The sequence below is a fragment of the Micromys minutus genome (genome assembly GCF_963924665.1).
Source record: "Micromys minutus genome assembly, chromosome: 1".
NCBI lineage: Eukaryota > Metazoa > Chordata > Mammalia > Rodentia > Muridae > Micromys > Micromys minutus.
In genome coordinates, this window is record NC_137969.1 from 26,006,814 (window position 1) to 26,032,392 (window position 25,579).

Here is a 25,579-nt window from a genome sequence, read left to right on the forward strand (position 1 = left end):
TTATCAGACTCTCACAACTCAGTACTGCTAAAATCGTCGCTTTGACTAAGCTTAGCTTTTTAAAATTAATCCCTGGATCTTTGTTTCCAAGCTGACCACAATGCACAGATGAAAACAATTTAAACAATGAAAGATCAAAACACCACTCTATAATGTTTAATTTGAAAACATAAAACTTCAAAACATCCTCTAACATGTAAACTATAATGTCCAATTTTTAAAAATTTTTAGCTAATGACCCTTGTTGAGGACACTGTTCCTTGAAAAGAATGAATCCCTTTTATTTTACAATGTATTAGCATTACAATGCAGTATGCAAGCACACACTTTAACTCTAACAGAAGCCATCTATTGAATGTAATCTTATTAATCTTATAATCATCTAGGACTAAGAACATCAAATAGTCAACTAAGACTAAAGATCAAAGGGATAAAACTTAAAAAGTATTTTTTAAGAGCTAGAACTCCAAACTCTAAACAAATAAGTAGAAAAGCAAATTCAAGTTAAGTTCTGGTGTAATGTCAAGGTCTGCGGGTTGACAAATGGGCCTTCTGAAGGCAGAACCTACAATGTATTCATTCTACCCAAGGTCCTAACTTGGTTCTTGGGAAATACAAGACAGGAAAAGAAGATATTCATGATTGACATGTATTTCTGACTACCCATTCAGCTGTGTGAAGACGAAGTCATTCATAGACAAAAACTTACTGGCTTCCAGGATGAATCTCACACAATGGATGAGGGAGCAGGCATGAGTCACGTACTCAGGGGAGGACAGCACCCCCCAGAGGCCAGGCACCTGTAGTGCCAGGCAGCAGCAGTCTAGCCCGGCTTGGAGGTCCAGACTCAGTGGGATCTGCTCATGGATCAAATGCCATGACAGGGCCTAAAGGGAAGCACTGTGTTAGAATGCTCACCCAGTACTCTGTATCTCAGGACCTCTATGGAAGCAGTGCCAATAAAAGCTACGGAAGACCATGGACAGGTGGAGAGGCCAGGAGATTAGACAATTTCTTTGCAGAAGAATGGCCCCTGACCCATATTTCTAGGTTGTCATTCCTAGCTTTCTTAATATTGAGTCTTCATCCACCTATACCCCAAACTCCCAGCCTTCCGTCTGCTAGAGTGCTCAATCACCCTACGTGTCTTTTTTCTTTAGGACCACGGATGCCCATAGAAACTTGTTCTGAGCCACATACACAGCCTCCAGCCAAGGGCTTTTCTTGAGGGCTCCTATAACATTGGACTTTTTTTTTTTTTTAAAGAAGTAGGATGTTTGTTTTGTTTTGTATCTCAGCCACAAAACTGAGTTTGAGGGTATGATTTATGACTAGTAACTTCTAACAAGTCCCTGAACCTCTCTGAGCTTTTTTCCCTATGTGTGATATAGGAACAAAGTTTACCACCCTATGGAGTTTTTACTTTATATGTACATTTGCTTTTCTGTCTCCTACAGTGGGCTAAGATAAGCTCAAAGACTACCTAACTTAGCCTGGTCCACCTGGTGCCTTTGCACCATATACCCTCAGGAAACTCACACTCTTAACTTTCCTAGCAGTCATATGGCAAGGTAACAAACCCACAGTGTGTGTGTGTGTGTGTGTGTGCGCGCGCGCGCGCGTGTGTATTTATTTATTTTGAGGGGGCTAAATGTTCCTGGGTAATATGTCCAGCTTCACTACCCAATTTAGAATGGAGCACTGTCTAGATTTTAATTAGGATCCACATTAGGTTTGTAGTGCAGAGATAAAAGGATGTCGTACAGACCTCCTTGCTTCCCAGTGGTGAGGGTGAAAGGCACTCAGTACCATCAGGTGAATCAGACTTTGCCAATAGGCATCCCCTTCCTGCCTGTTTATTCAAACAGGGTCTAGCTATATACTCAGGTACATCCTTACAGACCAGGAACCCACAATTCTCCTGCTTCTGCCTCCAAAGTAGATGGGCTAGTGTGTGTGCTATCAACTCAGTCCTGTTAATTTCTAGGGGCTTTTGTCTTAGTGCTACACACATGTCCTATTCCCACGGAGACATATCACTCCAGAGCTGCTCTTACCTCAAGTGTCATTGCCACAAACTTCACAGTGTCCCCCTCCTTCTCAGGAGGAAGGTGCAAATGAGCAGGTACTTTGGAGAGCACCACCAGGTACTGTGCTAGGGCACGGGCAAGTGTGGTCAGAGACTGGTATGATGCGGTATCACCTGAAACATGAGATTGGCATGAGTGACTTTGACTGTGAGCACAAGGCCCCTCCCCTTTAGAAGCCTTCACACAACTATGTGGATTTAAGGTTGCCAAGACCAAGAGAGCACATCTGTACATGCTCACTCATGTGTGTTACATAAAGTCTGGACCTGGTTTGCCCTGAGTCTAACACACTGTTCCTGAAGGGCTTAGAACCTGATTTTCTGTGTCCAGGTCGAGCAACACAGAAAGCTGTTCAGAGCTAAGGATTTGATGCAGTTTCTCAGATGCTTTAGATCCACAGCTCTGACTATGTATATATATGCTTGAGGAAAAGCACTGTGCTGAATCTGTGTGAATCCTTTTAAAAACTGTGACAACTTGGGGCTGGAGTTGAGAGCATGGGCTGCTCTTGCAGAGGTCCTGATTTAAATCTCCAGCCACCACAAAGTGCGCTCACAGTGACCTGTAAATCCAGTCCCATGGGATCTGATGCCATCTTCTGGCTCCATGGGTACTGCAGACATGTAATGAAGATGTGCATGCAGACAAACTCCTATACACATAAAATAAGATAATTAAAACACTAAGATAACTTGAGCTGAGAGGATGGTCAGTGGAAAAGGTGCTTCCTGTGCAAGCATGAGAACTTGAGTTTGGAATCCAAGCACTCATGTAAAACCTAGCTGTGGACGTACACCTGTAACCTCAGCACTGGGGGCTGAGACAGGCGGGTCCCAGAAGCTTGTTGGTCAACCAATCTAGTAGAGTTGGCAGCTCTAGGTTCAGTGTGTGACCCTGTGCCCCTCTGGCTTGTGTATTCTGCTACTGCCATTCCTATCACCCCATAAAGAGAGGCAGAGTGACAGAGACAGAGACAGACAGACAAACATCTAAAGAAACTGTATTTAAATTACCAAACAGATCATTCAACTTGCTCCAGTAGGCCGTGGGCTCTGTAGGCAGGAAGGGCTGGAAGACTTGATGGACAGAAGGAAGCTGCCGAACTACACTGGTCACCCGGTCCAGAGTCACCCCTCGAGCTGCTTCAAAAAGGGGACTCTTTTGGCCATTAGCAATCTCGCTCATGCCAAGGCTTAAGCAAGGAGCCAAAAGGCTTAGGTTGAACTCCTGGGTCAGAGGATTACATGCAAGACAAACAACAGCAAAGACAGTAAGTTTTCCTTCAGGCTGGGACCCACACAGTTAATGCAACAAGCATTTGTTTCTGAGATAATCCAGACCAGAGAACTGAAAGGAATGCTTCTGAGAATATTCTAGAGACACAGACACTCAAGCTCCTTACTTTTCGCCATGGGAGATTCTCTGCGCCACATTGGGACTCTCTGACAGTAAAGTCATGACCAGATGAGCCCTTGGATGTTATATGTCCAGAACTATCAGTCAAAATAAATTTTTTTCTCTTATGAAGTAGCTTGTCTTAAGAAACTTACAATAATAAAAGTAGGGAAATACAATCTAGAAAGATCTTAATTAGATTATAAATAAAGGTAAAATACAGATAAAACTAAGTTGAATTTTCTATTTTAAAAAGTATATCCTATGATATATATATTAATAAATAAATATATCAGCAATTCTATTTAACACATGCTTAATAAATGTTTCAGGTCTCTTTGTCATATCTGAATTTTAAAGTCATATTCTTAATTTTTATGATCTTATATTTCTTTGAAATAATGCTAGGACGACAAATCTTAATTGATGTAGACAGTGCACCAGGTTTCCTATGCCATCTGAGACACCTGTGAACTGCCAAGCAATGCTACAGGCCTCAGAAGGCACACAAAGCACCGGAACAAGGGAAGATGGTCTTATACAAGACAAAAATCTGCTTGGAAAAAAAATCAACATTTCACATGCTAAAACTTTTATTTTTATTTTTTTAATTTGGAGATAGAGTCTTACTGTGTATCCCTGGCTGGCCTGGAACTAAGCTGACCAGACAGACCACAAACAGAGATCCTCGTGTCTCTGACTCCCAAGTGCTGGAATTAAGAGTATGCACCACCGTACTTGGCCTCATATGACAGTTTTTATTATGTTTGTCAGTTGTTTTTTTTTTTTTTAGCCATTTAAGAATTCAGAGAGAAAATGACATTTTTTTCAGGTAGAACATAAGCTTTAATATTAAACTGTGTTTCATCATTAGCACCCCCAAATCAAACATTTCTATAGTCATGGCTGGAACATGCAAGCTGTTAATAGCTCACTTAATGACTTGTAAAATATTAGGCCCTGTATTTTAGGTATCTTCCTGTATGTGAAACTCCCTCTCCTCTCAACACACACACCTCCTGTTAACCTGCTCAGTTCCTGCTTCTCCATACCCATTTGGCCTGCATCAAGGGGCAGTGAGGTCCTTGTCTTCACTGGGCAACAAAGAACCCCACTAAGGTAGTGGCCTAAGGATGCTTGGCAAAGGAGACAAGGTCAGGAAACTGAATGCTTTCAAGGCCTGGACCAGCTCAGAAGTATGCTTTCTGGTATTTGAGGGGTTAGTGGAGGAGAATTCCTCTATACCTAGAGGGCACAGGGCATTTGATTACATGAGATAATTTTTCTATATCTAGAGAGGATGGGGCACCTCACTGCATGAGAGAATTTCTCTTTTTTATCTACAGGGACAAGGCACCTCACGACAGGATGGGTGAAATGGTTAATACTGATGACTACTCAGCAAGATCTAGCATTCTTAGATAAGCCTCTGGGTGTGCCTATCTTGCTTAGGTTGAGGTAGGAAGACATACTTTAATTGTGGGCAGGGATCCAGGACACAAAGGACAAAGCAAGTTCAGCACCAGCAGTTATTTCTCTCTGCTTTCTGATTATGGGCATAATGTGACCAGACACCTCAAGCTTACTGTGATGTCTTCCCTCCCACGAAGAACTGTGCCTTCCAACTGTAAACCAAAGCAAACCCTTCCTCCTCTGAACTGCTCTCTGTCAGTTCAGAGCAGTGAGGAAAAGTAATTAGTGCAGGGGCTACAGTTTCCAGGAGATAATGAACACAATACTTTCTTGTAGTCAGGAAATGAATGATCAACTGACAATAGCCTATGGCCACCCATTTTCTTTAAATGTATGAAAGATCAAGTTAAACAACTTTCTTCTTTTAGGATGCTAGTTTGCTTGAAATAGCATCTACTCACATCTCATGTGCTGGCTATTCTGGATTATAGCTTTCACGAGCCATTTTTTATTAGAGCCTCCCATGTGCTTTGCCTAATGATGTCCCTTGCCTGGACTCAGGTTTCCCATATATTAATCACACAAAGAGGAGACAAATTGTGCTGGCTAGTTTTATATCAACTTGGCACAAGCTAAAGTCATCTAAGAGGAGGAAACCTCAGTTAAGAAAATGCCACCAAAAGGTTGGGTTGTAGGCAAGCCTGTGGACATGTTCTTACTCAGTGATTGATGGCAGAGGACCAGCCCACTGTGCGTGGGGCCATCCCTGGGCTGGTGGTCCTGGGCTCTTCTATAAGAAAGCAGGCTGAGCAAACCATGGAGATCAAGTCTGTAAGCAGTTCCCCTCTATGGCTTCTGGATCCAGGTTCTGGCCCTGTTTAAGTTCCTATCCTGACTTCCTTCAATGATGGTGTTAAGCCAAGTAAGCCCTTTCTTCCCCAATTTGCTTTTTGGTCATGGTGCTTCATCACAGCAACAGAAACTTTAACTAAGACACAAATCTAACTCAGAAAGACAAGCAGAGCTGGGTTCCATGGGCTCCATGGATGGCTGCCTACCGAGCTCATCATGAAGTCATTCATATCTTCTGCAGGGATACGGTTCACCAGCTCTGCACCTTCCAGCAGTGCAGAGTCTGACCTGGTCCAACACTGGGATCTGACAAGCCGGAGGTACCAGTCCTGAGAAGAAGAAGAGAAAACTAGATGTGACCGGGTAGGTACTCTGGCTTCTCCTCTGGGCTATGACAGTAGCACCGATGGCTGGTTCTACAGGCTTCAGACACACACTGGCTTACACTCACTAGACAGCTAGTCTCCCTGGGCTGCTCTGTGCCTGAATGCCTTCTTCTTCTTCTTTTCCACCTGTGGAACTTCCAGCAGTCCTTGAAAACTCAGCTAAGTTCTCAGTGTTCACTTTTCCTCTACCTGCACTATCTATGTTCTACTGGAGTGTCTGCCTCCCTCATCTTCCCCAGCAGCCAAGCCAAAGAAATGCCTCACACCGAGCTGGAGAGCGGACCTGGGGCAAAGGTGCATTTTCTGTCTTGGACCGAAGGTTTCTAAAATCTCATCTCCTTGCCTATAAGGCAAAGGCCCTAACAGTCCCTTAACTCTCACAGATGACAATACTTTATACCTAGTGGCAGTAGGTGCATCAATTCATAGAAGGTAGAAGGTTCAGAGAGGGGGAGGCAGGCCAAATTTGTCAGCATGTGCCTGACAATGTCTGCAGTCATAGGCCCTGGGCCACTACCAACTTTTCATGACTTGCTGACTGGCTGCCTGACTTGACCCCATGCTCCTCTGCAAGCCTCACATCAGCACTCCTTTTCTCATCAGGACCTCATGGCCTCCATACTACACTCCCATCCCAAGCAGGGCAGCTAATGACCTGAGCTGAGTGTCAGGGGCCTGTGTGTACTAACAGCCACGATTGTTCTCATTGTACACAGAAGCTGTCATTACCTCCACATGGTCTCTTATCACACTTAGACATACTACTGGACACTTACTTTGTCTGGACTCACTGTTTCCAGGGATGTGTGCCCATCCCCATCCAGTGGGTGGGAAGTGACGGGGGGCAAGGGGCTAAGTGAGTCCTGCACAGTAGAAAGACGGAATCTGTCCAGCAGTGAATAGAGCCTTTGGTGTCTGAAATACAAACAAAACCAGAGTAGTTTATTCTTTAGTTTGAAATCTCAATTTTTGCACATGAGTTCTAGAAACATGGTATACCAATGAGCGGAAATAGCTCCTTAAAAAAAGATGCAACATGTTTTGGACTTTCCCTTCAACATTCAAAAGTCACAATGCACGCTAAGTCCTAGTTACTTTAAATGACCACAGTTTATACCTCACGGAGATTTTCCAGAAGTCTCGTTTATGTCCAACATTCCATTAGGCAATGCATTTTATACCAGCCAACAGAGCAATTCTATTCTACTCTTTCTCTTCCTGGCAGTATTAGAGACTGAACCCAGGGACTTGTGCATGCTCGACAAGTGCTCTCCCACTGAACTGCATATTCCTAGCCACCGTATTTGTAATATATGCAAAACTAATAAAATTCTTCTAAGATGCAAGTGTACAAACTCCATTTAATCCCCCGTAATGACATAATTCATTCATCAGGAATAAATTTCACTTCACAGAAAATCATTTCATCTAGCCCAAAGTATTTATGAAGTCATAATCTTCCTCATCGTAGTCTATGACTACATCTATTGTCAAACACAATGACAATTTGTTCTCTTACTATCTAAAGACAATGTGATACTACTACATATGTCAAATGACAACACTGTGTGGCTCTGAAGACTGAAAAAGATCATCCAGACTATGCCCTGTCCCATTACAAAACACTGTCATAAAAACTCTCCTAAGATTAAAGTTATGAGAGAATCACCCTCTTTTCTGCACATCTGTGTATGCTGCCTACTGCCATCAGCAATGGAGAAGAAGAGGTAAAAGCTTTTATTAATTATCTTGTAGTCAAGGAACTACGCTTACACTACAGATGGAAATATTTGAATCAAGGTTTCTAAAAGACTTTCAAACAATTAGGCAAGAGGATTGCTATGAAGAGATGTTACTTAACAAGACACAAATATAATGTGCACATGCCAAGAGCCAGGCAGTGCTCTCCTATTTACTGCCTCTAACCTAGCAGTTAAGTTCTATGTTTATTCCCATTCATTAAGGGTCCGGAAGCAGAGACAACAAACATACCTCTAATCCCTTCAACAGTCAGAAACTTAGGAGTCCCTCATGTGTGCAACAGGTGTGTGATTGCTACTTCTTCATGTCTACTAAAGTGGGACTTCCATTTGAAATCTGGACAGCCTCTTCTCCTATAGCACTAGTGCAGTAAACTCTTTGTACACTAACTCCTTTGCCTGCCTATTTGTTCCTGTACGTATCTATGTGTTAATACTCTAGCTGCCCAAATGCCAGTACCCCATGCTACAGTTTTACCTTTGTGCAAGCCCACTGTTCTGGAGGTGTTCCTGGATTCTGTTCAGTTCCTCCTCTGGCAACTGGGCCATGCTGCTCTACACAGACAAGAACACATCAGGGCTTTTGTGATGTACAACCTCACACCCACTTAAAAAGGATAAACTACTATGCACGGTATATCTAGTAAGACACTCAAATAACAAACATGGCATATCTGCTCTTATAAGTGGCCAATCAAGACCAGGTCAATAGACCAAGCGTTTTGATTGACTTTCTAAGTTTTGACATAAATCACAATTTTCCAGTACCTGTAAATTTGCAGCCAAAAGCATTTCTACCCGGCGACAGGCTAGGGTGTCGACCATGCGAGCCAGCGCACGGAATGGGGTGCCCAGGAGCCTGTCCACATACAGCGTGAGCACAGCACCAGACTGGCTGAGATGGATGCCTTCCAGGCACTGAAGTGTTTTCTTCAGAGTGGTTGGCTAACATTGAGAAGAACAAAATTTATTATTCCTCAGACTGGTAACTAGCACTGACAAAATCCCAGTACTCCATTTTTAAGTTGGAGAAAGCAAACTGGCAGGCTAAAGACTTACGGTTGAAAGATTTTCACATCGAGACTGAATTGCCTGGATAAAAAGACCACTAGCTGCAGAATTACGATGAATGGCACTAATAAAGTCTTGTACTGGAGGCTCATGGGACAAGCTGATCAGATCTTGAATGTGATTCACAATGAGCCATGTTAAGTGTTCTGAGTCATGGAGATTCTGACACTAGAAAAGATATAATAAAAGATACATTTCAAGTAGACAAGAAGGCTATAAAGTGTAAGAAAAAACACATTCCAAATACAGGCCTTGCCTTGGTGAAGAAAAGTGACTGAGTACAAGTAAATGAGAGAAGAGCTTAGTTATAGAGCCTCACGCTGCTGACCAAATGTGGAGGCCACAGGAAGCCAATGTCCAGCTCCCAGAGACACTAGCAAATGCCTCAACATCAGAGAATTGGCTCCTTGGACAAGTCAAGAGGTAGCTGTCCACAGGAGCAAGGTGAACGGTCCTGGAGTTTGCATGCATGGGAACAAAGGACGCCCCATGTTGGACTGGATCTTGCCATCAGGTTGCAGGCCAGCCTAGTGTGGGCTGCTCCACTTATTCTGTCTGTAATGCTTAGTGAGGAAAACAGACACTAAATGCAACAGTTTTTTGATGTGTCAAAAAACACAGCTGCCCAATACATGGGAAAATGTCACTTAAAAATTTTTAAAGGAAATAAACAACAACCACAGTTAAAGCTCCATGTAACCTGCTGGGAGGAGGTGATTCGAATCTTTAATCTCAGCACTTGGGAGGCCGAGGCAGGAGGATCTCTGTGAGTTCTAGGGTATGAGGGTAGCCTGGTCTACAGAGTGAGTTCCAAGATAGCCAAGGCTACAAAGAGAAACCCTATCTTGAAAAATCAAAAACTGACCAAACAAACAAAATATGTAGCCTTTCCATACATAGGATTAATTCACAATCCTAGACAGAAGCTAAAACCTGATCAAATCCTTGATATTTGGTTAATGATAATATTTTCACTTGCAACCATTTGAATAGTATTAAATTATAAAATTATTCTCTTACACTTTTGTGAAAAACACCACTCTACCACATTTCTCAAAAATGGAACAAAATATAAAAATGATTTCAATATTGAGGACATCAAGTAAAGAATAATTAAGGTGAGCATCGTGACACACTCGTACAGTCCCAGCACTCAGGAGGCTGAGGTGGGAGGCTCATGAACATGTAGCCTGCTCAGTACAGTCCACCCTTGCTCAAAAACAGACAGTGAACATTACAAAAGCTAATCCTGTAAGACTGTCTCTGCTCATAGCTGGCTCAGTCTGCTTTTTAATTTGGGTCAGACTTTTAAAAACCATTATGTTTCACGATAGTAATGTATATGTGTGATACCAAGTTTGTTAAAAACAAAAGGGGTAGGCAGCAAATCCAGATTAAAATGGAACAGTAACTTATTTTAGACCAATATGATAGTAGAAGACTTGTTTTCATAAATCAAACAAGTGATGCTAATTTTCTCATTAAAAATCCGATGATGAACACTTAATGTCTTTCCTACAAAATAACCGGAAAAAATTACTCTAAACTTAGCCTTGTTAAAATCATGTACAGTTTGCTGGGAATGGTGGCACACATCTTTAATCCCAGCAAGTCAGGAGTCTGGAGGGAGAATCTCTGAGAGTTTGAGACCAGCTAGATCTCCACTGTGCGTTTCAAGTCAGCCTGGTTTACACACTGTGACAAGAGCTGCCCAGCTATGTGCCAGGCACCAAGGTCCTGGGAAGGTGTGAGTGAAAGCTTTTGAAGATCCATGTAGAAATGTAGACAAGGACGAGCCCAGACTGCTCTAATTAAATTCCAGAGTAAACACTGCTACCTCTCCTCAGCTTTGACATACCTGTGGCACAGTGAACAATCTGGTTGCCTAGCAGGTGCATACCAGCAGCATCTATGCCTCCCTTAGCCATAACAGCCCCATGGGCAATCACCACACTTACGACATAATCACAGAAGAGAATAAGGGCTCCTCTTCGCACTATTTCTCTATTGCACATTCCAAGCTGAGCTGCCGAGTCAGAGTCCTCCTCTTCAGTAGACATCTGGGGGTTAAGTGACTTCGTGCAGGACAGACTGTGTCTCCTACAAGACGTGAGGATGCAATGAGGGAATGTCTGCAATAGCAGAAACACACACACAATTCTGAACATAAAAGCTACCCATGAATTATCCCAAATATCGCTACATCAGACTGGCGGTGTATGTTTATGCACCTCAGACTTCTGTTCCTAAAAACATTAAAGGACAACAGAGAGTTTAGCAGCCAGATGATTCTAGTGCTTGACTGAGGGCAAAATCCACTATTTAAAGCTGCAACTCCAAATAGCATGTCCATTCCAGAATTGATACTGGCCACGTTTGATAATGGAGCAGTTGTTTTGATATTCCTCATGCTCTGTACACATTGTCAAGTGCCAAGGAGAAGCCTCAATTCACACTTTCCTACTCATTTTCAAACATATTACTGAGCAAGCAGGTCCCGGTTGTAGAATTACTACTCAATGAGCTTCTTCTCTACTACAGAACAGTAGTTACTAGACTTCATACTTCTTTCTCACTGCATCTTTCTTCTTTCTAAAGATAACTCTGGAGACTCTTGATTATAGCCAAATATTTAAAAGACAAAGTCTGACACATTTCCAGTCTTGCTCAGTCTCAGTAGGGACAAAGGTCACAGCAGAGCAAGCACACTTGAGATCTGTTGACCAAGCCTGTATCCTCAGTACTAAAAGATAACTGGCAAAACATGTGCTACAGGTTAAAGTGTTGTTAAAGCTGCCAACCATTTGTGAGTAGCCTAGTGCATCTACAGTGGGACCCACTCAGTAAGTGCAGGAGCAGCCCACAGATCACCACCACCACCAGAATAAACGTCAAACACATGGTGCTGATCAACAACCGGATGCAGAGTTCATTTCCATGGACTTCTGCTCTGAGCAGAGTATGCAAGGAGGTTCTTAAGAACAAGGGAAGGGATGGCTATATAGGGACAAGAGAGAACTTCTGGAATAATAGTACTGTTTGTATGTGACAACAGATGGCACAAAAGGTATTTCACCAGGCATCCTATGTCAGCTAAACTGTCACACAGCACACCTGCCCTTCACAGCTGGAGCTTATGCTCACAGCTACAAGTACAGCAAAGAATTACTCAAGCACAATAGGTGGAATTTGCAATTAAATAATTAGCAGACACTGATATGGTTGAAATGGTACTGATTGGAATTTAACAGCAACCATAGAAAGAAGAGACCCATCTTAATCAAATCATCACACAAATAATGCTCAATTATGACCTTGCCACTGAGGAGTAGAAGCTTGAGATCTAAGAGAGATCTAAGAGAGCTAAGAGCAGATGAGGAGAAGCATAAGAGGCTCCTCTGAAGAATACTGCACTAAAAACCACAAGTGATAGATAGTCTTCTCATTTTAATATATTGGGGATAGTGAGAAATGGTCATTTTGGAACTGGAAAGAGCTCAGTGGTTAAGAGCACTGGCTATTCTTCCAGAGGATATGGCTTCAATTCCGAGCACACACATGGTGGCCTACTACTGTTTGTAACTCTAGTTCCAGGGGATCTCACCCTCATACACACACACACACACACACACACACACACACACACACACACACACACACACACACAGGCAAAACACTAAGGAAAGAAGGAAGGAAACAAAGAAACTATAAGCTCAACTTTGAAAGACTACCAATAACTATTACTACAAAAACCAATGCTGTGTCCTAATCCCACATTCAGCTCAAGGAAGCCTCTTCTATATATTCAAATCTGTAGCTCTTTTGGATAAATGCTATTATTTCTATCACTAGAAATTTCCTTTTTAACTGGCAAGATGGCTCAGTACGTAAAAGCACTTGTTGCACAAGCCTGGCAACCCGAGTTCAATCCCTGGATTCCACGATGGAAGAAGAGGCTGACTTCTGAAAAGACTCTGACCTCTTCTACACATGGGCTAAGACACATTCACACATTCACACAGACACAGACGGATTAAGTGACAAAGACACAGACAGACATGCAAGAATAAAAATGAAAAGAAACTATGATCCTATTCCTCACAGCTCTCCACCTATAGCAGAGCTCTTCTCCTCTTAAGAGCTGCCTCCAATTGGTGTCTCTTCCATAATCTTTCCCCTTTTTATTGAAAATGTCAAACAAACAGAAAAGCTGAAGGAATAATTCAATGAACAGTCCCTGACTTTTGCCTACATTCAACTATTAATATTGGTCATCTCTGAATTTATGAACACACTTTGCACATGCAAGCTAGGTACATACCACATATTCTACCTGGACACACACTACACACTCACATGGAATCCTATGCACAGTCTGAATACTGTGCACACACATTTCATTGGCTGCACAGACATGCTTCACTATAAACTCTGGAGCAGCTGTCTCCTGAGCATGCTCACAGCTACAGCCACCACTCACACTGAGCCCATCCTCATATTTATATGTGTGACTCCCAGTAATAATCATTCCAGATCCAGAGCAAAGTCAAGGATTCTACGGTGAATTCACTTGTCCTACTTGTTCTCTTCGATTAACATGACACTTGTCTTTTATGACAGATGTCTCCATCTGGTAGAGGATCCATCAGCTAAGGTCAAAACCCATTTCCTCTTGAGCAAACCATAGTATGTCTTTTAATCTTCAACACTATTATAACTAACGGGGTGGGCAGATGTTGCTGAGAACTATGGTTTAGAGTAGGCTGGAGCCATTCTTACCTTGTTGGCTCATCCATAGTTAACCTAGACTCCACACCCTGTGCCTTACCCAACACAACTCAGGCTTGGGTGTCCACTAGGCTCCTGGGAGCCTACTGCCAGTTCTCAGGCCCCAATTATTTTTGTTTTTTAAGTCTTTAAACAAATTATTTGTGTGCCTGTGCACCAGTGTGCCTGTGGATGTCAGAGGACAACACATGAGAATCAATTCTTTTTCTTCCATGTGAGTCTTAGAGTTGAAACTCAAATTTCAGGCTTAGCAGTAAGTACCTTACCCACTGAGCCACCTTGCTAAGGTCAGAGCTGCCAGTTTTTTGTTTATTTGAGACGAGTTCTCACTGTGTAGCTCTGGCAGGCCTGGAACTTGGTATATAGACTAAGCTGGCCTTGAGTACAGCAAAGTTCACCTCCCTCTGTCTCCTGAAGGCTGAGATTAAAGATGTGCCTCACCATGCCCAGCTCTGAGCTTCAATTTGTAGCTACCACCTTATCAAAGAAACTTCTCTTTATAGAAATGGAGACAATCATAGAGAATCACACCTGGATAAAAGGGAGAGACCAGTGGATTGTAGGGGAGTCTAGCCCAGTGGATACATCTATATCATAGCTCCTACATCTGTGGCTCAGGGAACATTATGAAAGAGGAGGCAGAAAGACTGAAAGGGCCAAAATACAGAAAGTCTGCTGTGAGGCAGTCTGGGAGAGAAATGGATACGCAAACAAGACCACAATAAAGGCAGTGTCCATGGATATATTAATGTGGGTGGAGGGAAATTTCATAGATCTCATCTCTAGACAAAAACATATAGGTAGCTAATAACTTCTGGGAAGGAGAATTAGCCTCTCCCAGGGATAAGCCTGCTTATTCGTTTTCCAATGCAGAGTAGCCAACCCTGAATCCATATAAACACAAGTAACAAAATCAGACATAGCAAGTTAAATTTACATATACTTGTACACACACACATACACACACACATTTATGTAACAAATGTAATAAAACAAGAAAAGGTTATCTATGTGAGAATGAGAGAATAGAGGAGGCAGGCTTTGGAGGGTAGTTGGAAGCGGGGAAGTGATATGACTTTATTTTAATTAAAAACAGTTTTATAAAAATTTTAAAAAACTGGAAAAATAGAAAGAAAGAAACAAAGAAGAAAGGAACACAGTGGTACTGAGACACCCTGTGCTCTGAGCATCTGTGGAACAACAGCATTGGTAGGACCAGGGGCTTGGAACATATGCCAATTCCTAGCCCCTACAAAGCTTCCTGGGCTGAAATGTTTTAAGCAGCTTCAAGGCTGATTTACATGTACATGTAAGAAACAGAGAGCTATGCAATTGGCTTCCTATTCACTAGTTCTTATAATGTGACAGGCCTAAGAGGTCCTCTAAGCATTTCAAATAATGCTGTGGGTACCTCTCCAAGTGATCACATGTGGGGGCACAAAGTAGCATTTCTATTTTTTTTTTTTTTTTTTTTCAGATGCCATTACAAAGAACACATAGCAGATAGGCAATATAAGCCCCAAACAGGGATGTAAGAGTCTGGTCTGGACATGAGGCCCTAGTCCCCCTGCACCAAGCTGAGGACTTAACCTCACCTATACTTTTCCCTAAGAAAAATTTGCCCACACGGGTTCATAAACTGTCCAGAAACCACACTGAGGGCTGGCTCATCAGAGAACAGCTTTTAATTCCAAACACTCTCAGATATCTGAGTAAGTCAGTGAGTTAGTACCTGGCACTGACTGAGGTTTAAGCCTAAAAACTCTTTGCAAAAAAAGAGGGCCACCCACAACCAGAAACAGTCTATCTGAATAATAAAAATAAATTAATAAAATACTTCCAATCAGTTTCGAAATTTGCTAAATAATTACTTCATTATCTAAGAATACCCAGAACACATTTTAATCATAACAAAGTTAAGACATTGCAACATGTCTGGCTGTAGAAGCAATGAAAGCTGTAGGACGTAGCAGGAGGGACAGAGTCTGACAAGCATAGCCCAAACGATGGAACAGTGTCAAAGAGCTTGTCAAAAAAAATCACAGTGAAAACATTTAGTTTGAATGCCTGTAGCCAGACCACATTTCCCTACAAAACAGTACCCATGAAAGAAAGACTAATATGCAGCCTGAATTTTACAAAGCTTTATAAAGAATAGAAAATAAGAATGCTCTCATAGCAGCTAAGCCTCGGGCCAAACACTGGCTGGTGCCTGGCCCTGGGAAGCTGTGCACCTACTTGGGCGTCTGCTGCACCTCTGCCCACCACTGGTGGTCAGTGTGGTTGATGAGCAACAGGATCTGACACCAGAGCAGGACCAGGGCTGGGTGTGTGGGCACCATGGATCGAACCCTTGCATTCAAGCTATCTAGAGTATAGAAGCTGCCTTCACAGCCATCACTGGTGAACAGTCTAGTGGCAGCTGCTGTGATTCTCCGGAACATTCCTAGAAACAAACAAAAATAAGAAAAACAGATTATGGGGAATGCCCCTACTGTTCAACCTGGTCCAGTACCAGGTGACTAGCACTATTCCTTTTAGACTTGGCACTTAGAAAATTTTGACTTTTGTGAGTATGCATGTTTCATACGTACATGTGGATGCATGTGTATACCTGAGTACATATATGTTGAAGTTAAAGGTCGATGTAGGGTCAATTATTATTTCTCCATCTTATTTTTTGAGGTCTCTTGCACTGAACCAGGAGCTGGAGCTCACAGATTAGATAGACTGGCTGCCAGGGAGTGCTGTGGATCCTGGAATCTCCAGTTGTCTGTTAGGAGTACAGAAGCTGTGCCTAGCTTTTTACACAGGTGCTGGGAATCCAAACTCAGGTTTCATATTTTATACTGCAAGCACTTCTCTGATTAAGGCCTTTCCCCAGTCCCAAACTCTAACTTTTCTAAGCAGAAACAAACACTAAACTTATTTAATAGGTCAGACCACTTTTGCACCTCTGCCGATTGCCCCATTCTTTAGGAGCCCTAAGGCAGCTGCTGTGGAAGCCTGGACACAGGTGGCCAGAAAGAACCAACAAAGGGGGAAAGGATTCAAGCCACAGTTGAGAGAATATAGAATTGAGCCACAGCCAGAAGACAGAAACACAGGGGCTACACGAGCAAACTGGATAATTGTCAAGAAACCCAAATACTCTTTATAAATGTATAGCCAATTTACTTCAACCCCATCGCAAGACCAAGCAAATGCCCAAACAGTAGTTCTGCCACCTAGTGTCATACTAAACAAGAAACAGACAACCTATCAGCACTAGGGCAAAGCCTGTATGACTAACCATGGAAGGTTCTTCTAGAAGGATGTATGCATGCTGGAAAGGGGAGCCACTCATATGAAGCCATTTAAGTTAAAGTTAAACAAAATCACAAAGTGCCTAAGATATGTTATTTGCATTTTAGCTACCCAGTCACACAGCAGCTAAATGTCTGCACAGACACTTTGTATGACAATTTTACTGCAAGTTTTGCTGGACAACACTGACACGTCACAGAGTAAAAATATTCCCTTGAGTTGTTTTCTTCCTTCAAGTTTCTGAAAAAGGAAGCATAAGCAGCCAAACCACACACAGTCCACCAGGTAAACAGGACACAACATAGACATCTACCATCTCAAGAAGGCAAGAGAAAGCGCTTCTGGTATTAGATCCAAACCAATCAATGAAAAATATTAAAATGACCAACTCAAACAATGAGCAAACTCAAAAACAACTTGCTATTCATAAAAGGGCATTCTTTTTTGACTTCCAGTTTGCTACAATGCCCAATGAAGCATAAATCAAAAGATCTTTAAGGGCCAGAGGGTAAAAATAATTGCTGACAAGCCTGAGTCCCAAAACCCATGTCAAATGTCAGATGTGGGGGTGGGCACTTAATTCCTATGGCAAGATGGAGGCAGAGGCAGGAGGATTGGTGAAAAGCTCTTGCTGGCAGTGCAATTGCAGAAACAAAAGAGAAGATAGAGAGACTAGAGCCCTGAGGAGTTGCCTACACTGGCATGCGCATGACCTTTCTGTCTCTCTATCATATACACACAGTAAGTAAATAAATCTTTAGATGACAAACAATACCTTTAAAAAAAATCAATATTAGGAACAAATATAGTTTGAGATTAGCATCCATTATCAAAATTAAATCTGACCCATTCCTGTGCCAAGGGTGCCAGCACATAAGGGAGGCAGTCCAAAAAATGCCTTTCTCTCTGGGTCACCGGGGCAGCTTGCTTTCCTCTCTACTGTTTTCAACTCCATTTCTCTAGTCTGTTTTTCGAACTCCAAAGGTTGGTTCTGCTGACCGCTTTGGGTGAGCTTACCAGGCACCCTTAGAAATGTTTATTAACAAACTTTCTAGAATAGTGGTTGTGTACTGGTGTATTACCCTCCCCACTGACTGTGAAGCTCTCCAAAGGCACAAAGCACACCCGCTTGTCTCAACCAAGTATGTAAGAGCCCAGCATAGCCACAGGTCAGACAATGTAAGTCCTGTTGAATGAAGGCTAATGACAGTAAACCTTTTACAAGACATGCACATAAACTGCACAGAGAAATGCAAACATAGAGAACACCTTCTGACTGAAGAAACAACCTGCCACATCTTCCATTCCTGGCACTTCCGGGCTTGGCTTCTACAAGTTGCCTCCAGTGTTCTAACAGTTTCACTGGCAGCAAACTACCCATTCCTCACCTGTTTCTCTTCCTTTCTGCTTAGGAGGCAACCCAACCCCTCAAGGGAAGGCTGCTCAAGCTGCTCAAAGCAGCCAGGAGTTCACATGCAGCTGCCTACATGGGTTAATGGAGGCCAATCAGCATACTTCTGAGGTTCAGACCACGGTGGCTCGAGGCCCTTCTCCTGCCACATAAAATGAGTCCACCAGAGAACAAGGCCAAGACAGAAAACACAGCTGGAACATGGAAATACGCTCTGAAAAAGACTACAGAATGAAGCCCCACATCAACCTACACCCCGCCAATTAAACAAGCAGGTTTAAAAAACATTTGTTGTTAAGGCAGGTCTTCATTTAGGCCAGTCCTGCCTCAAACTATGTAGCTGAGGATGAGTTTGAACTTCTGATTCCTGCCTCCACCAGGCAAGTACAGCAGTTATGGGTGTGTGCCATCACGTTTCAGTTAGGTAGCGATCAAAACCAGGGTTTTGTACATGTTTGGCAATCACTATCAATGGAGCTACATTCTCAGCATGAATCTTTAGGTTTTGTCTGGTTTTTACATGTATTGTTTATTAGTGTGTGGGGTGCGTGTACTTAGAGGTCAGAGAGTAACTTGGAAGTAGTGAATTCTCGTCTTCTGCCATGTGGGTCTTAGAGATCACACTCAGGTTGTCAGGGTTGGTTACAAACACCCGTATCTACTAAGGCCTACTAGTCTCCAATGATTGTTTTTATTGTGGCAAAATACACATAAAATAAAATTTACCACCTTGATAATTTTTTTCTTGATAATTTAAAAATATATAGTTCTGGTACTAAATGCATTTATGTTATACAACATCACGATCATCTTGTAAAACAGAAATTCCAAAGTCATTAAATCCTCTCCTAAGCCACTGGTCACAACCATATTGGTTTCTATCTCTAGATTTGGAGCACTATGAATATAGCATATAAATGAAACAGTGTCCACCTTTTTGTGCCTGGCTTATTTTGCTTAGCACAATGTCTTCAAGGGTCACCTATGTTAGCTTTTTAATATCGTGTGTATGTGTGTATGTGTGTGTGTGTTTTGTCTGCATGTATGTATATGCACCTTGTGCATAACTGGTACTGGTAGAGTCTAGAAGAGAGCATCAGATCCCAGGAATTGGAGTTACGGGTGTTTGTGAGCCTCTTCCCTGGGAACTGAAGGTGGGTCTTCTGCAAGAAGAGCAAATACTCTTAAATGCTAAGCTATATCTCCAACACTCCATGTTGTTTCTTATGTCAGAATTATTTTACTTTTTCGGGTTGAAAAGTATTCCATACACAGACACATCTGACTCCATCCCTATGTATATGCCATATCTGGCTCATCAACCAGCCGACCAATGGATGTCAGAGCTGCTGCTTCTTAGCTATGTAATGAATGCTGTTATGAAGACTAGTGTACAGCTATCTTCCAAGTGCTCTGCTCTCTTATTCTTTCAGGTATTGCTGGACCATATGGTATCAGATTCACGCCTCCCATCAACATGCGCTCACATGGCACAGGAGTAAGGAGAACAGCTTCTATGGGGAGAGTGCACTGCTGGAGCCAGGGAACACAAAATGCTATGAAGTCTAATCGGACTCACTTACCAGATTTGAATATGTGGATCAGACACATGAGCAGTGTGCCTAGCTCTTGGCAATAGAATGTATGCTGCTGTTCGCTCATGTCCACTTTGAGCTGTTTTGTAACAATGTCTTCCAGAAGAATACCAACCAATTGTAAAAGAAACCTTCCAAGAAAGGGAGCACATAACAGCATATTAGGTTATTATCAGGGAGATTGTGCTAAGCACAGTGTGGAATAAAGACCATTAGTTTGTGTGAAGTAAGAAAACACAAGGGCAGTGAAAGTGGAATGTTCCGGACCATCACTGTAGACTGTCTTTGCTTCTCTCTATACTACCTTCTTTAATACGCAGTGGTAACCACACTGCTTCCAAAGGCCCATTAAGGCAAAAGGACAAGTGGTATTTTTAAGCTTTATCAACTGTACGAGTGATACATAAATATAAGATGGTAATTCGCCATAGAAACGTAGTGTAACATCAGCTTTAATCATTCCTTCAACCTAACAGAGGGAAAGCAATAGCTGCCAGTTGAACCTGCAAACACAAAGGCTATTTGTTTGTTTACAGATACTACAGGTGTTATATGTGAGGCCCTAAGGAGCAGGTCTGCAGCACAGTTGAGGAGCAGCAGATACTCGCTGACAAGTGCCTAAGCAGTCACTGCCCTTGAGGCACTACCACACCATGGGGGGAAGCACACAGAGAGTTGATCCTGCAGGTATCTGTTAGATGCTATTCCCCTTCAAGTAGCACATGATGAAAGTAAGGACAGAGCTGCTTTTCATGGCTTACCCTAGGCTTTTAACCACTCTACAGGCAAATCACCCCTTACTATGCTGCATGCAGGGCAGACCACCCCTCCTTAATCATGGTGAGCCACTCTTGTCAAGTCTGTCATGAGGACAGAGCTAGAATGAGACAAACCTTAGCAAAGACATGAAAAAAAGGCCACTGGTGACGTAGGTACGAATAAAAATCAGAGTTCAAAAGAACTTCCTGCTCTGGCAGAGAACCCGGGTTCAGTTCCCAGAACAGACGTGGCAGCTTCAACTGTCCGAAACTGCGATTCCAGGGATTCAATGCCTTCTTCTGGCCTCCATGGGTGTGAGACACACCCTCAATATACTTACACACAAGGAAACACTCATATACAATTAATAAAAAGAAATGAAACTTTAAAAAAAAACGCTAGGTGAGTTTGTTCAGGCCACAAAAGACCAGTAATTATTGTTGGCTAATGCTGTTGAGACACCATGGGACCAACAAGGCCAGTTTACAGGTTCAGACAGAAAACATACCTTGAGAATGTATCTTCTGGCAAATTCTTTATTTGTTTCCCCTCACTGCGTTGTTCTCCTAGTGCTGAATTACTGTCTCCATCCCTTAGCCTGTTAATCACTGGACAGGAGATCAGATATGGAGAGAAGGAGAGCTCCTGAATACGAGAGAGAACAATATCTTCGGTTGACTGGGAGATGAGAACCCTCAGAATGGCTAGGATTCCAGATATCCACAGCTGCACAGTGCTTACAGATGCCTAAAAAAGAAAAGACATATGCTAGCTAAGAAAAGATGACTGAATTTCCCCTGGTTGTCAATTCCATGGAAGAAAATCACACCAATTTACATCTTCACCAGAAAGTTTCTACAGCACTGGTTCCAAGTATGGCCCCAGAGAAGCAGGATCAGATTCAGTTGGAGAATTGGTAAAATGCGAATTTTTAAGTTCTACCTTACCCGCTGTGGCAGATCTGGGCTAGGACCTATCCTCCAGTGCAGTCGGAGGGTATGGTGACACTCACCATTGTGCTTGGAGTGACGAACATACTCCGCAAAAGCATGTCCACAGGACGTAGGGAGGAAGGAGCCAAAATCTCAAACAAGGTATTTAATACTCCAAGGGCTTCATGAGAGTCGATATGCATCTGTGGAATTAAGCAACACGGACATGTAATCCGATGGGAAGGGCAGTTTAAACACACATCGTTACTGCACCTCAGGTGGGTGCACACAATTACCACCATCCTGATTATATCCTCTCAGTTAAGAGTTAAAAGCATTTTACTTTCAGCAGTGACCCTATTTTCAGGACACTATATTCTCTGCATTTTACTTTTCAGTAGTAACCTTAGCAAAGCTTCAGGATGCTATGTCTCCACGTCTGCCCTCCCATCCTTCCTTTTCCTGTGACTAGCTTCTTGTACCCAATTGTCATGCTACAATCTCAGGGACTTGGTCTGCTCTGTGCGCTGCCTGAAGCACTCTCTTGAAGGTATCTGCTAGAATTACCCCTTTTCTTTCTTCATGTTTACTCAAATGTCACCTCCTACAAAAGGTTCCTCTTTTTGTCATTGTTAAAACAACAAATGCATACTCTACCCTGAAACTACCCCCTTCCTCTGCCATCAAAACTATTATTCTCTGATATTGTATACACTTTAATAATGTATTTATTTCTTTGTTATCTGCTTTATTATCTATTGTCTGTCTCAATGAAAGCTTCATTTTAATGTTGGAGAGTACTGAGTTTCAATACATTTTGTTCAGTGAACTATTTCCTATCAGTCCCCACAATACTGCCTAACATACAAAGACAGTAACTACCGATAGAGCATGCCTACAAGTGTTTATGAAATGCTGAGAAGCATGGCTACCTTGTGCTTTCTACAGCACCTATTTCAAAGCAGTGCCTTGCCATCTGATAGGAGTTTCATTCAAAGCATGGCCAGAGATCTATCTGGCAGCTGCTCAGGCTTTCTGGGCAGACTGTCTGTAGCCAGGCTCTGTCTGTATTCTATCTTCTGTTGTAATGATGCTACCATAAGAGACACACAGGTTCCTTCCTGTGTTCTGAGGCCCACATGGTCCAAGAGTCAGGGCTGTTTGTTTCCACAAGATATGGTAAGGCAGACTACTTAATTTTCTTAACCAGTAAGATCATCTGTGATAAATAACTGCTAGGTTACTTTGTAAGTGATAAGAAAAACCTAGACCCCCGAGATTTCTCAGACAATGGACCTCTAACCAGGCAGCATAGGTCAGCTGATATGAGGTCCCCAACACATATACAACAAAGGACTGCCGGTCTGGGCTCAGTCAGAGAAGACGCACCTAACCCTCAAAAGACTGGAAGCCCCAGGGAGTTTAGAGATCTGGTGGGATGGGGGCATCCTCATGGAGACATGGAATGAAGTATGTGACATAGAATAGTTGGAGAGGGGATTAGGAGGGAAATAAAATCTGGACTTAAAAAATGACTAAATAAAAAGGAATTTAAAAAGTGATAAGAAAAATAAATAAACAAACATAAAGATCAAATAAAATACCTGACTTACCAGAATACAGGAGTCAGAATACTAAGAAAGGACTCAGTTTTCAACTCAGAACTGGACCAACCTACTACAGACCCATTAACCTCAAGCTCTGTGAGGATGGAAAACCTCAGTAACCTTTCACACCTTTGTTCCCTCACTTGTAAAGTGAGAAGGCAATTTCAACCTGAAATGGGAGTAAAAGAAGCCACTTTCCCCACAACCAGCACCAAGACCAACTTTCAAAGCAAGAACCTATCAGGATATAATGATCACAACCAACCTTCATGAGCATCTGAGTCTATTCTGAAATAAATCACACTACATGATGGAAAACCCGGGCCATGGGGACAGACCTGCTGCTTGGCTAACATGGGCAGAATGATGTCTGCGACCTGCCGAGATAGCCGTTTCCACTTGTCCTCGTTCTCCTTGTGGCACTGCTGCAGGACAAGGATGAACATCTCCAGCACCTGCAAGAAGGTTTGGGTAGCATCAGAATGCTTCCTGGCCCAGGCCCCTCTACTTTCCCATGTCCCACACTGGTCCAGCTTAGCTGGGTAACTCTAAGGTTCAAAGAGATATAACCCCAGGGAAGACGGAGAAAACCACACAGTCTTCACCCTGTGACATGTGAATGTGAAGTGAACAAAAAGCCCCAAGAAGAGAGCTGTAAGCTCCAAGGGGGTGAGTAAGCCATGCTGGGCTCAGGAAGTCTCATGAGGAATATTATTTCTACAGTATTTTAACATTTCATAAACAAAGAAGAGATCAAGTGAAAATCAAATGTCCATTAATCTGTAGGGGAACTCAAAGACACCCTTGAGTAAACACTCTGGACAATTTAATATTCCTACGTACTTTAAATCAACATCAGTGCTTTTGCAAAGGCATCTTATTTTTGAGTGGCCCTCACTTGCAACAGTCATACAAAGCTGAGTGTAAGTTTACTTGTCATTTTGATCATTCTAAATAGATAAACCTGTGACCTGGCAAAGGCTTCTTCCGAGCCTTCTGGCCCACTGCCCATTTTGTTGATAACATTTTATTGGAGCATAGCCATACCACAGCCTGGGTCTACTTTTGAGCTACAATAGACCAGGAAGCCCACAAAAACCAAACTGTTTGTTTTTGTTTCAAAAAAAAAAAAAAAAAAAAAAAAAAAACCAAAATCAAAACAAAAAGATGCACACCACTTCAGGGACAATACACAATATAAAGCCGAACCCAACTACTCCATTCCCAAAGGTCCCTGTACAGTGCTTATGCCACACAAGAATATTGTCCCCCCTTTATTTCCTGGGCGCTCGAGGATCTCCATGGGGCATACTGCCCTGCTGACCGTGCACAAGTGGTATACTATTCCAAAGGCTCTACCAGCCACTGTGCTTAGTGAAGTCATGTGCTTACTCTCAGACTACTTTATGCCTTGGCTTAACTAAGCATTAAATATTCAATTAGCTATTACAAAGATTAATCAAAACATAAATGAAACAAAGAAAGCACTGTTCCTTTGAAAAAGACTTGTGGTTTTATGAGGTTTCAGAAACAGGCAACTGAAAGGGACTAACAAAATAAGAGAGGAATAACAAAAGTACAAGTTTTAAAAGACAAAGAATGTTAAAAACTCTACTTGCACATATGGGCTGACTCAAAGCATTTAAGATTCATGCTCCATCTTAAGGTACACAAGACTAGAAATGAGCACAAATAAAAAGAACATGTCTGGCCAGTTTCAGCATTCTGGAGGCAGAGGCAGGCAAATCTCTGTTTGAGGCTAGCCTGGTCTACAAGGCCAGCCCAGGACAGCTAGGACTGTTACATAGAGCAATCCTGTCACAAAATATCAAAAACAACAAAAACAAACCAAAACAAAATAAAGCTAAGAACATGACTATGTCAAAACAGAGGTAAATATGCTATTTACTTATTTAAGATTTGAAGTTTTTATTATTTTTAAAATGTTAATGGTTTAGATTAACACTGTCAATTACTTGATTCTTGAGCCATGTTTGAGAATAAATATTCTCTGTCACATTTAGTATCTTGACTGAAATTATAACAGTCAGCCACATGTCTGCTAGTCTTCTGGGGCTGTGCCAGCTCTTACCCTAGGCATTTTATCCTCTTACTGCCATTTCTGCAGGTTCCAGAGAATCCAAAGCTCCTGAGACTGTTCAACACACACAGGACCTCATGAGGTCTCTCCATGCTGGTGATGTAATTATCACC

At 42.3% G+C, this 25,579-nt stretch overlaps 1 protein-coding gene across 1 annotated transcript in view; it reads right to left on the reverse strand.

Annotated features, from left to right (window-relative positions):
* HTT (huntingtin) overlaps positions 1-25,579 on the reverse strand; it is a 138,582-nt gene that overhangs the window by 23,301 nt on the left and 89,702 nt on the right. The window contains exons 37-50 of the mRNA XM_080932563.1: positions 23,704-23,820; positions 21,839-21,961; positions 21,335-21,573; positions 20,056-20,198; positions 15,994-16,201; positions 10,926-11,067; positions 8,956-9,135; positions 8,665-8,841; positions 8,375-8,451; positions 6,913-7,051; positions 5,957-6,079; positions 3,104-3,317; positions 2,058-2,203; positions 710-887 (exon numbers count right to left, since the gene is read on the reverse strand). Coding sequence (XP_080788689.1) covers positions 710-887; positions 2,058-2,203; positions 3,104-3,317; positions 5,957-6,079; positions 6,913-7,051; positions 8,375-8,451; positions 8,665-8,841; positions 8,956-9,135; positions 10,926-11,067; positions 15,994-16,201; positions 20,056-20,198; positions 21,335-21,573; positions 21,839-21,961; positions 23,704-23,820 — 2,206 coding nt within the window. The remainder of the gene's footprint in view (positions 1-709; positions 888-2,057; positions 2,204-3,103; positions 3,318-5,956; positions 6,080-6,912; positions 7,052-8,374; positions 8,452-8,664; positions 8,842-8,955; positions 9,136-10,925; positions 11,068-15,993; positions 16,202-20,055; positions 20,199-21,334; positions 21,574-21,838; positions 21,962-23,703; positions 23,821-25,579) is intronic.